Here is a 12,781-nt window from a genome sequence, read left to right as displayed (position 1 = left end):
TATCATGGCCAATCCACCTAACCCGCACATCTTTGGAATGTGGGAGGAAACCGTAGCACCCGGAGGAAACCCACGCACACACGGGGAGGACGTGCAGACTCCGCACAGACAGTGACCCAGCCGGGAATCGAACCTGGGACCCTGGGGCTGTGAAGCATTTATGCTAACCACCATGCTACCGTGCTGCCCCAAATCTTCGGGACACAATGCTCTATTTGAGTGGCCAGGATCTTTGCCAATAATTTGGCATCTACATTCAAGAGGGAGATTGGCCTGTACGATCCACAGCTCTCCAGATCCTTGTCACGCTTCAGGATGAGAGAAATTGATTAGATTCGTTGAAAGCTTTAACCAGGAGCGATCCCCGTAATGCAGAGAACTTCTTATAAAATTCCACTGGGAACCCATCAGGTCCCGGGGCTTTACCTGATTGCATCGCCCCCCAGTCCCTTTATCACCTCCCCAAGCTCAGTCAAACCTCCCAGGGCCTCCACCAGCTCCTCATTTAACTTCGGGAACTCTAGCCTCCCCAGGAATTGATTCATGCCCTCCTCCCCAACCGGGGGTTCTGACTCGTATAGCTGGCTATAAAATTCCCGGAACACATCATTCACCGCCCCCGGGTCCTCCCCCTCAAATCCTTTATTTTCCCTACTTCTCTCACTACCTCCTGTTTCCTCAGCTGATGTGCCAGCATCCTGATAGCTTTCTCCCCATGTTCATATATTGCCCCTTTTACCCTCCTCAGCTGACCCTCCACCTTTCCTGTGGAAAGGAGCCCAAACTCCATTTGAAGTGACGCTCTTTCAGGAGCTCCTCATTTGGAGACTCCAAATATCTCCTGTCCACCTGTAAGATTTCTCCTACCAACCTGTCCAGCTCTGACCGCACAGTTTTATCCCTGTGGACTCAAATCGAAATACATTCCCCTCTAATTACCATTTTCAGTGCCTCCCAGACCATCCCAGCTGCAGTCTCTCCCGTGTCATTGATCTTTATGTACCCCCGAATGGCCTCTTTCTCTCGCTCACAGATCTCCTCATCTGCTAACAGCCCAGTATCTAGTCTCCACTGTGGGCACTGGGACATTCCCGTGCCTGCCCGTGGGTCTATCCAGTGTGGTGCATGATCTGAGACCACAATTGCTGATTACTCAGTGTCCTCAACCCCTGCTAACAGTGTTTTATCTCGCACAAAGAAATCTATCCTGGAGTACGCCTTATGTACATGGGAGTAGAATGAATATTCCCTGCTCCTTGGTCTCTCAAATCTCCACGGATCCATCCCTCCCATGTGCTCCATGAACCCCCGCAGTTCCTTTGCCATTGCTGATAGCTTCCCCGACCGAGCTCTCGACCGGTCCAACCTCGGGTCCAGGACCGTATTAAAGTCACCCCCCATGATCAGCCGGTGCGAGTCAAGATCTGGGATCTTCTCCAGCACCTTCCTGATAAACGCGACATCATCCCAGTTTGGGGCATATATATTCACCAGCACCACTGCCATTCCCTCTAGCTTCCCGCTAACCATAACAAATCTGCCTCCCGGGTCTATCTTTATCCTCCCTACCTCGAATGTCACCCTTTTATTAATCAGGATAGCCACCCCCCTTGTTTTAAAGTCCAGTCCTGAATGAAACACTTGCCCGACCCATCCATTCTTTAATCTAATTTGGTCTCCCAGTTTCAAGTGTGTCTCCTGCAACATAGCCACGTCCTCTTTTAACTGTCTCAGGTGTGCGAACACACGAGCTCTCTTAACCGGCCTGTTCAGTCCACGAACATTCCATGTAACCAGTCTGGTCGGTGGGGAGGCTTTTGCCCCCCCTCTCCCCTGTCGGTCAACCAAGACCTTTCCTAGGCCAGCTCCTAGCCCCTGTTCCGCACCTCACTTGATCCGCCCCTCGCCGGCGACCACCATCTGATCTCCATCTCCAGTCTCCTAACAGTCCCTGACCTGTCAGCAGTACCCCCCTCCCGCCCCCCCTCCCCCCCACTTCGTCTTTCCTCAGCTCTCCGCCCACTTTGCTCCCGTGAACCAGCTATCCAGCTAGCTCAGCATCTCCCACCATCTGGCGTCAAAAAGCCTGCCAACTGCCAGATTCTATCACACCGAGCAATAACACAAGCACTCAACACGGTAACAACAATCCCAAAAAGCAAACACACCAACCCCAACGCGCAGGCAATGAGGCAAACCCCTCCCCCTTTAACCGATTCTTAACAGTCCCATCACCTTCAAACAGAATCCAACACAAAAGAAGCTTCAAGCAGCTTAAGCGAAATTATGCACGCAAGAATCAATCATCCTTCTTGCAGAAACTAAAACACCCCATCGCATCTTAAAAATTCTTCCCTCTATTCAGTACATAAAGCAAGAAATCAAAATCAAATTCCACAAGAGGAGAGGAAAGAAAAAAAAACACCGAAACCCTTTTCTTCCCGAACATCGCAACTTAACTCACAGAATTAAAAGACCGAAATTTTAAACAAGACATAGCAAAACATAGAACCATTTTTCTCACCTACCCGCCATCCTGTCTCCCAAACTCAGACCCCCACAGTTTGAGTTTAAAATTCTTTACACCAGATTGCCAGGTTCTACCCCTCCCCCTTTGACCGATTCTTATCAGTCACATCACCTTCAAAGAGAATCAAACACAATAGAAGAAGCTTCAAGCAGCTTAATCAAAATTATGCATGCAAGAATCAACCATCTTTGTTACAGAGAATAAATCAAAATCAAATTACACAAGACGAGAGAAAAAAGAGAGAAACATAAAAAAAAATAAAACACCCAAACCCTTTTCTTCCCGAACAGCGCCACTTAACTCACAGAATTAAAAGACTGAACTTTTAAACAAGACAAAGCAGAACATAGAACCATTTTTCTCTCCTCCCCGCCGCTCCATCCCTTCCCTCATACTCAGCCCACCACAGTTAGAATTTAAGAGTCCTTCAGCCACATTATTGTCTTTCATGAAAGTAACCACCTCTTCTGGAGAATTAAAGTACAACTCCCGGTTCTCATAGGTCACCCAAAAATGCGCCGGGTAAAGCAGTCCAAATTTAATTCTTTCTCAAACAGGGCCGCCTTAACTTTGTTGAAATTTGCTCGCCTCTTTGCGAGTTCTGGTCCCCAGTCTTGGTACACCCGGATTTATGGTTCTTCCCACATGTACCGTTTCGTCTGCCTGGCCCACTTGATGATATGCTCGTTGTCGAGGAATCGATGTAGCTTCACCGCCATGGCCCTCGGGGGCTCACGACCCTGGGGCTTATATTGAGCACCCTGTGCGCTCGGTCCACCTCCAGCGGCATGGCAAACACATCGGCCTCTCCTGCAACATCTTCCCCACATATGCTCCCGCATTTGATCCCTCCTTCCCCTCTGGCAGCCCAACGATTCGGATATTTTGCCTGCGAGACCAATTCTCCAAGTCTTCCACTTTATCGAGCAGTGGTTTCTGGCTATCCTATAGTATGCTAATTTCCAAAGCCATTGCAGTGAACTCCTCCTCTCATTCAGTCGCCAGCTCCTGCAACTTTAGAATCCCCTGTCCCTGGGTCATCATTTTCTCCTCCACCTGGTCAACCACCTCCTTAATTGAGGTTATCATCTGGTTTACATCTTCTGTACACTCCTTGCGATGCCGGGCGAACTTCTCATCCAGGTACTCGACCCATTGCTCCATTAACCAGTGAGCTGGCATGGACACACGTTGTCCCGTTACCATTGAGCTCGATGACCTCTGATTCTTGCTTTCACTCATCTTTTGGTTTCTCCTTTTTCAACTCTTATGTGGACACGATTCCATAAATTGAGGGTCACCTCTTACCTTACATTATTGAGAATTTTTTTCTCAGATTGCTTGGTTGAAAGATCTTGAACACTGGAGATTGTGCAGTATGATGAGGTAAAACACATGCACTCCCTAACCTAACTGCGTAACTTTCAGATGGACAGATGAATTCTCCCCCATCTAAATGTTCTCCACCCATTCTTGAAGGAACTTTTAGAACATAGAACATACAGTGCAGAAGGAAGCCATTCGGCCCATCGAGTCTGCACCGACCCATTTAAGCCCTCACTTCCACCCTTTTCCCGTAAACCAGTAACCTCTCCTAACCTTTTTTTTGGTCACTAAGGGCAATTTATCATGGCCAATCCACCTAACCTGACTGTGGGAGGAAACTGGAGAACCTGGAGGAAACCCACGCAGACACGGGGAGACCGTGCAGACTCTGCACAGACAGTGACCCAGCGGGGAATTGAACCTGGGACCCTGGCGCTGTGAAGCCACAGTGCTAGCCACTTGTGTTACTGTGCTGCCCTCACTTTGCTACAGTGTGGGTTTAGTGCTGACAGCTCTCTTGCACTTCACCCAATTGGCCACCCTTTACTTGTGAGCTTAAGCAGTGAGTCGGCAGGTTTGTTTTTTGATAGTGGAGGGTCTCCAAATCAGGAGACCACCTGATGGGTCCCCTTTCTAGAATGTTGGTGAAAAGAGAATCATGTTGCTGAAGCTTTTCATCCAACACCAATCAGGACAAATGCAACAATACAAAATTTCAAAAACACACAACAATTAAACAACAGGAGAAAATGGCATTGATTGGTTGGTAAGTCGTGACCAAGTATCATAATTGCAAGCAACAATGATGTAGTTTTATAAACAAGATTTATGTTCCGGTTTGATTTTGAGAGATTAATATAGATGTAAGTATTAGTTTTCAGAAGAAGATTATGATGATTTTATAAGACATTTAGAATGTTTCAAATAAACCAGTTTTCTTGTCGTATTAATATTTATCATATGAAAATATCCCGGGCATCAAATATGCCAGCTGTTTTTATTTCAGAAGCATCGTAGTACCATCATCAATTTCATATTCATTGTAATCTTTCAAACACCTCACTTCAATAAAAAATTTGTTTCTGGCATGAATTAATAATTTACTTATGATATTTAATAAAAAAATTAATGTACATGAATTTATTACATTTAGCAGTGAAAAAGCAGCGAAATATTTATAGCTTCCTTAAACGTGCAGGCTCTAGTCATTCTTCCCATTAATTCTGAAGAGTTTTTTTGTGGTGGTAAGTGAAAGCAGGTGGGAGAGGACCGGTTGGTTGTTTGGCCCGCCTAAGTGGTCCATCAACAAAAAGGTTTGAGAACCATTGGTGTGTTTGGAGTGGAGAGAGACATGCACAGGATTCGCAGTGATGACTTGGCCACCTGTTATATGCTTTGTCTGATATTTTTATCTCATGACTGTCACTGAAAGGCTCTATCAGGCTGGGTGCATAATGAATAGGCAGCTGGACTACAATGCCAAATTTGACATCCAGTGCAATGTACTATTCACACTAAGAATGCCCTATCTGTAATAGTGATTGTGGTAATGGCAAAATTCATAGAAAAATCCCTATAGTGCAGAAGGATGTCATTCAGCCCATCGAATCTGCACCGACTCTCTGAAAGACCACCCTACCTAGGCCCACTCCCGCATCCTATCCCCATTACCCCACCTGACCTGACCATCTTTTGAAAGTAAAGGGCAATTTAGCATGGCCAATCCACTTAACCTGCACATCTTTGGACTGTGGGAGGAAACCAGAGCATCCGGAGGAAACCCATGCAGACACGGGGTGAACGTGCAAACTCCACACAGTCACATAAGGCCAGAATTGAAGCCGGGTCACTGGTGCACTGAGTTAGCAGTGCTAACCACTGTGCTGCCCCCAACAGTTTTTATAAGGGAAAGGGATTCATATTTGAAAGAGGGATCCAGGCGAAGCGACTAAATGGATAGTTCTTTCAGAAAGTCAATGCAGGTAAAATGGGCCGAATGGCCTCCTTGTGCTGTAAATGCATGTGATTGTAGACTTTTAAGACTTCAACAATATAGCAAGATTAAATTGCACATCTAATTTAATCAGATGCGCATAAATCCAGTCCTGGGGTTACTTAGGGATGGAAGATTACTTCTCTTGCACTCTCACTGTGGTCTTTCATTTCACAGCCCTTTCACAGAGGAAGCTGGTCGGACTCCAGACCAGTCTTACAGTAAGGCTTATGGACTCAGTGAGTGACCTCTCATTCTGCTGTTTCCATGGAAAGCATCAGAGATTTATTATTTTTAATAACTCTCTTATGTCTTCTATGGAAGCAAAGGGTTGAGAGACGAGATGGAAAGGCTGTGGGATCTGTGCTGCAACATCAGAGAGAATATTACCAGGTGCCCTGACAAGAAGGTCAAACCCAAGACATTAGTGACAATCTAATTTTACAACAGGACTGATCTATGCTGCTTTAAGGCTGCCACTTGGCCTTGGCTGCTGAATTATTACTGTTATTAAGTAGCTTTTCTAAAGTAATTTGCTTCCCATCAATTTTTCTCCACTAATTTTCTTCCCGCCTGTCCTTGAGCACTCAATGAGCCCTGATCATCTCCAAGGGCTACGATTCATATACCAGCCACTACTGTGAGTGTCAGCAGGCAGCACCACAGTTGGCCTAAATTCACAACCCAGTACTTCCAAATACTGGTGTCAGGATGATGAATAAAACAGGAACCTTGGCTGATCTATCCCTGACTAATGTAAGTGAACTATAGAACCATAGAATCCATCCAGCGCTGATTAATGCCATTTGGCCCATCAAGTCTGCACCGACCCTCTGAAAGATCTCCTTACCTAGGCCCACTCCACTGCCCTACCCCATAACTCCAACTAACCTGCATATCCCTGGACACTAAGGGGCAATTTTATCATTGCCAATTCACCCACCCTGCACATCTTTGGACAGTGAGAGGAAACTGGAGGAGAACATGCAAACGCCAAGCAGACAGTCACCCAAGGCTAGAACTGAACCAAGGTCTCTGTTGCTGTGAGGCAGCAGTGCTAACCATTGTGCCACTGTGCCGTACTCTGTCTAATGGTAGCATTTCTGATGGTTATCCTCAGCTGAGGTCAGCCAGCTATGGACAGACAGAGGACAGAACCTGGGAATATCCTGCCTCTGAGTTATCAATTGAATAAGCTCCCTCTGGCATCAGTGCAGTTAGCACACAAGCACATTTAAAGCCAGATATTGCAGGAATTAGTCATTTGTCTGCGATGGGGATCCTTAATAACAACACGATCAGACAGCTTGAAAATTCAGTCCACGAGTTGTTTGTTTCACTATTAAACTGCACAGCAGAGTTTTAGCCCTCCAACAAGATGCACATTGATAAAATAAATAAATAATACGTAAAATACACCACATTCATTTGTCTTGTCAGTGGCTTTTCCTGATAATCTGTGCCACCTCATTGTTTTTCTAAATTGTAATTTTCTACTTTTTCCAACTTGTATTCTTTGCTTTTCAACACCATCCGTCTCATTTCCCTATGTTGCTCGAAAAGATCACCTTGAAGTGACCTTTCTTCCAAGTGGACATCAACCATGAGATGGGTATCACACCCCTCAATGATCGAGAGCTCACTACCTTCTCTCACCAGCTACATGTCACTCAACCAATTCACGGCACACTAGTGGTAGAGAAAGGGTGGGATTTTGAACTCTTAATTGCCTCCAAAACAGCAAGACCAGTTGTGGGACAGAAACCTGAACGGCGATGGACAGCTATTTGCCTTGCCATTTAATGGAGCCACAGCATTAACATCCCGGTTCTGGATTCCCCAACCAATTGGGATCACACACTGGATCGACAAAAAGGGTTCTAATTAAAGGGACTTCGGCAGCAATCATAAAGGTTGAAAGACTAATGGAGTCTGAAGGCTGCAACAACCCTTCGGCGATCCATGATCACTCGCTAATTAGTATGATTATGCACCTAAGAAATTCTGTGTCCTTGGTCATGCGCCATGTGCACCTTGCATGCTCTTGAGCCCGATGCTAGAGCCACATCTTCGACCGCACACATGGCAGGTGTCTCGGGAGGTGGGATTGGTCCTTGGGCTCTGCATCACTGGTATTCCTTTCTCAGGCTCCTTTTCTGGTCCTCCTCTTGCCGTCGGGTGTCCTTCAAGAATTGTGTCCATTTTCTATCAGGAGGTTCCTCCCAGTACATCTCTTCTGAGAAAGGCGTTGACATCTCTGTTGCATTTCTTGAGGTAAGCCTTCAGGGTGTCTTTGAAGTGCTCCCTTTGCCCTCCACTTGTTTGGGAGCCTTCCTTGAGCTGGGCAAAGAAGATTTGCTTTGGAAGTCGGGAATCTGACATCCTAAGCACATGGCCGGCCCAGTGGAGTTGATTTAGGATGATAATGGCCTCGAGGTTGGTGCTCTTGGCTCCTTCAAGGATATTGACATTAATACACCTGTCCTCCCAGCTGATGCAGAGATCTCGTCTCAGATAGAATTGAGGGTACCTATCTAGGGCATTGACTTAGACTTAGAACAGTACAGCACAGAACAGGCCCTTCGGCCCTCGATGTTGTGCCGAACAATGATCACCCCACTTAAACCCACGTAACCCAACAATCCCCCCATTAACCTTACACTACGGGCAATTTAGCATGGCCAATCCACCTAACCCGCACATCTTTGGACTGTGGGAGGAAACCGGAGCACCCGGAGGAAACCCACGCGCACACGGGGAGGACGTGCAGACTCCACACAGACAGTGACCCAGCCGGGAATCGAACCTGGGACCCTGGAGCTGTGAAGCATTGATGCTAACCACCATGCTACCGTGAGGCCCCAACTGCTACCGTGAGGCCCCTATTGAAGTGGCATCTGTAGGCAGTCCAAGCTTCTGAGCCATATAGAAGAGTTGGGAGGATTTCGACTTCACCCATGCTTGGTGGGAATCCATCCAAGATCATCTTTGATGGGGAGTTGGGGAATTTCCTCAAACATGTCCTCATCTATGGTCGTATCATGGTTTAGGAGTTCTTAAAAGTGTTCTCTTCATCAAAGGCCGATGTTTTTTCTGCCTCTCAAGAGGGTTCCGTCCTTACTCCACACAGGTTTGAGGGCTAGGGTATTGGGGCCGTATATTGCCTTGGTGGCAGTGAACAGCCCCAGGTGTCATGCTGGTCAGCGAAGAGTTGCAGCTCCTCAGCTTTCTCAGTCCACCTTTGGTCCTTGATTTTTCTAGTTCTTCTTTGTACCACCACTTGGCTAATTAATGAGCTCTCCTCTTTGCCTTGCTGGTTATGTCACTTTGCCAGGCGCGGAGAGCTTTCCTCTTCTTGTCGATGAGGTCTTGGATGGTTTGGTCATTCTTGTCGAACCGGCCTTGGTGTTTCCTGGTCTTGCAGCCGCTGGTTTCTTCACAGCTTGAGATTATGGCTGTCTTCAGTTCTTTCCAGTTTGCCTGCACTCCATTAGAATGGACACTTTGGAGATTTTGGAAACATTGTTGGAAGTTCACTAGCATGCTTGGCTCTTGAAGCCGTTCAATGTTGATCATTTTTCTAAGCTGTTTATTCATCTGCTGCTGCTTCTGGTGGAGTTTCATGGACATAGAGTAGCAGATGAGCCGGTGGCCAGTCCAGAGGTCATCTGCACTGGTCATCGCTTTGGTTATGAGGGCATCCTTTTGGTCTCAGGATCGGATGACAAAGAAGTCGATCATGTCCAGTGCTTTGATAGTGGACGTCTCCAGAAAGTTTTGCTGCAACAACCATAGGAATGGAGAGGATGCATGATAAAGCTGCCTCCCAGGTTTCTCATTCTTACCTGGAGGTCCTGCTGTGGGGATCTGAGGGTTTGCAGTGAGCTGAACTCTCCCAAGGACAGGAGGAGGACAACCCTCAAATTAAACAGGCGAGAATAGAAATCACTAATAAAGTCAGCAGCAGGAGTATGCTCCCTTCAACCAGGAGATAATGCACCACGAGGATCCAGGATCTCAGATAGGCATGGAAGAGCTGGGTGACACCTTCAGGTGCTGAACACCACACTCTGATTTTCCCAGTATTCCGTATAAACTCTCCTTAGTTCAGCACCATGTGCAGCTCCACTTATTCCTCTCTGCAGACATCTCACATCCCCATTTCAGAAGCCGACACTTGCACTCATCCTCATCCCATCACTCTCTACAAGTGTTGTCCTTTCCTACTAACCACTCCAACCATTGCCAATATTGTTAACACTCTGCCTTCTTTCTGTATAGGAGGACAGTACACAACCTTGAGGAGAGAAGCGAAAGAGAAAATGCTGGAAAGTCTCCGCAGGTCTGGCAGCATCTGTAGGGAGAGAAAAGAGCTAACGTTTAGAGTTCAATGACTCTTTGTCTGTTTGAGGAGAGGCCTTCCAGTGAATGCCAGTGTGACAGCCACTGGAAGTGCATGCCCACCTGATCCATTGGGAAAGAGGTCTTGTTTAAGGAGGCTGTAGATGCGCGCAAAATCCAAGCTTTATGAGATATTGCTCAGACATGTTGAGAGAGCAGATTCTCTGCCTGTGGAATCTGTGTTGGGGATCTGATCTCTTTCAATCTAGATCTGTGCCCAGCCCTTCTGGCCTGTGGAACAACATGTGGCTGAGTAGAACAAAGCTGGTGTTGCTCTATGTGTTCATTATCCAAGGTACAAGGTGGAACTGCTTAAGCTGCTCCTAACCTGTGGTGGATGCTGGCTGCAGGAACAAGGACAAGGTGAGTGAAGTGCCAGAGAGTTGCAATGACTTCCAGGAAGTTGGAAATCATTCATCAGTTGAAATGGAATCTTTGAGCAGCATCCCCGCACCTGGCCGATGGCTGCAACTCTTCAATTTCAATGAAATAAATATTTGCAGCTTGTCAGCTTCACTGAAGAAGCTCCCCGCATTGTGCACTCAATTGGTTGACCCTGACGAGTTACTGACCGCCAATTGTTAAAGCCAAAGTGCAGAGTTATACAGATACTTAATTTGCTGTTCACGTAATTTCATGACTTAATTTAATGACTTGCCCGACGGCTGCTTGGGGGCTAACCGCTAGCCTTCAAACTCACTGAGGTGAGGAGGAATTTCTTTCACATATGAATTAGGAGCAGGAGTAGGTAATTTGGCCCCTCGAACCTGCTCTGCCATTCACGAACATCATTGCTGATCAGATTGTGGCCCCCAACTCTACATTCCGTCTAACCTCAATAATCTTTGATGAATCTTGACAAATTTTTGGAATTCTCTATCCCAAAGGCTGCGGAGACAGATATTGATAGATTTCTAGGGTTATGTGAATAGTGCGGGCAAATGGCATTGAGCTGGAAGATGAGTCATGATCTAGCTGAGTGGAGGAGCAGGCTCAAGGGGACGAATGGACTAATCCTTTTCCTATCTTCCTATGTTCACTTGAGTGAAATCCAGAGGACAGTAGGATGATATTGGGATACTGACCAGATGTTATTCCCCACCCGTACCCAAAACCACTTCCACTTACCTGTGACAATCCCCTCCAACATTTTTATACTACTGGGAAAAGCAGGAACAGTGGCTGTTCCGATCTGTTTATTTGCCTTTCACATCAATCCGGTAACCTTCACTGCCTCAGGAAAGTGATGGAGGAACTTCAGCGTGCTTTAGTTGACAGAAGGGAGTTAGCAAAATGTACTCTCGAGCTCTGGAGAGCTAATGAAGATGAAATTGAAAAATGTTCAAAGTCTGAAGTAAATGCAGGAAATACTAGCAGCGTTTGAAATGGAACAACAGGTGTATTGTCAGGATCTTTGGAAAGAGAGCATGCGCAGACTGTTAACCTTTTTTTCAGATGCACGAGCAACTGACTGGGCATTTTCTATTTCTATTTCCAGTCAAAGGTGAATACTCCCAAATCCAGTTACTCACCTGTTGTGAACAAGTTCAGCCATCAGTTTCAGGATAGGTGTTGTACACGAAGGCTCATGATACCACAGCTCAATAGTACGTTGGAGGATAGAGATGTAGCCTGGATATCTGTGTGAAACGTGTTAAGGTATATTGTCTTTTTCTGCTGTGAAGTCTGAAACAAAGTCATTGTTCAAAAACTAGGCCATTTCTTTATCTTCATTTGCAATTAGATGATTATTACTTTGAAAATGCCATATCAATACAAATTGTTGTTTTTACCGACTTCTGCTTTTAAAGGACCTACATTACCCTGATTAGCCTTTTTTTCCAATATAATTGGAAAACATTGGAAAATATTTCCCTCAACCATTTCATATTTTCTTCTTGCCGCTCTATTTTTTTGTTTTCCTTTGTTGTTGACTTTTCAACTCCCCCAGTTGTTTGGATCTATATTATTCTTTCTTCTATTGTAGAATCATGGAATTTACAGCGCAGAAGGAAGCTATTCGGCCTATCGAGTCTGCACCGGCCCTTGGAAAGAGCATCTTACTTAAGCGGTTGTTGACCTGGCTGTTTAATTTGGTAAGTGGAGCTTTTGCCCCTGAAGGGACCTACTGCTTTTAAGCTAAATTCTGTTTTGAACACCTCTCACTCATCATCTGTCAATTTACCTGAAAGCAGTTTTCATACATTTGCTGTATTCAGTCTCTGATGCATCCTGTTAATTTTACCAAAATACAGAATCTTAGTGAATATGGTGTTTCCTTTAAAAGCAAATGAAATATAATTGAATTTGGTCATATAATAATCAGTTAGATAATCCCATCCTATAAGACAATTATCCACAGCTAGTTCATTACTTAATAACATGGAACCGACTGGTCTTAATCTTTTTTACTTTATTCCTTCGTGGGGTACGGGCACATTTGTTGTCCACCCCTCATTGCCCTTGAAGTGAACATTTCAAGCACAGTTGAGACTCAACCAATAGCTGTGGGTCTGGAGTCACATGCGGGC

At 45.8% G+C, this 12,781-nt stretch overlaps 1 protein-coding gene across 1 annotated transcript in view; it reads right to left on the bottom strand.

Annotated features, from left to right (window-relative positions):
- LOC119965026 (ran-binding protein 17-like) overlaps nucleotides 1-12,781 on the bottom strand; it is a 1,262,848-nt gene that overhangs the window by 333,409 nt on the left and 916,658 nt on the right. The window contains exon 21 of the mRNA XM_038795235.1: nucleotides 11,783-11,890. Coding sequence (XP_038651163.1) covers nucleotides 11,783-11,890 — 108 coding nt within the window. The remainder of the gene's footprint in view (nucleotides 1-11,782; nucleotides 11,891-12,781) is intronic.

The sequence above is a fragment of the Scyliorhinus canicula genome, chromosome 4, assembly GCF_902713615.1.
Source record: "Scyliorhinus canicula chromosome 4, sScyCan1.1, whole genome shotgun sequence".
NCBI lineage: Eukaryota > Metazoa > Chordata > Chondrichthyes > Carcharhiniformes > Scyliorhinidae > Scyliorhinus > Scyliorhinus canicula.
This window is presented reverse-complemented; position numbering and strand designations above follow the sequence as displayed.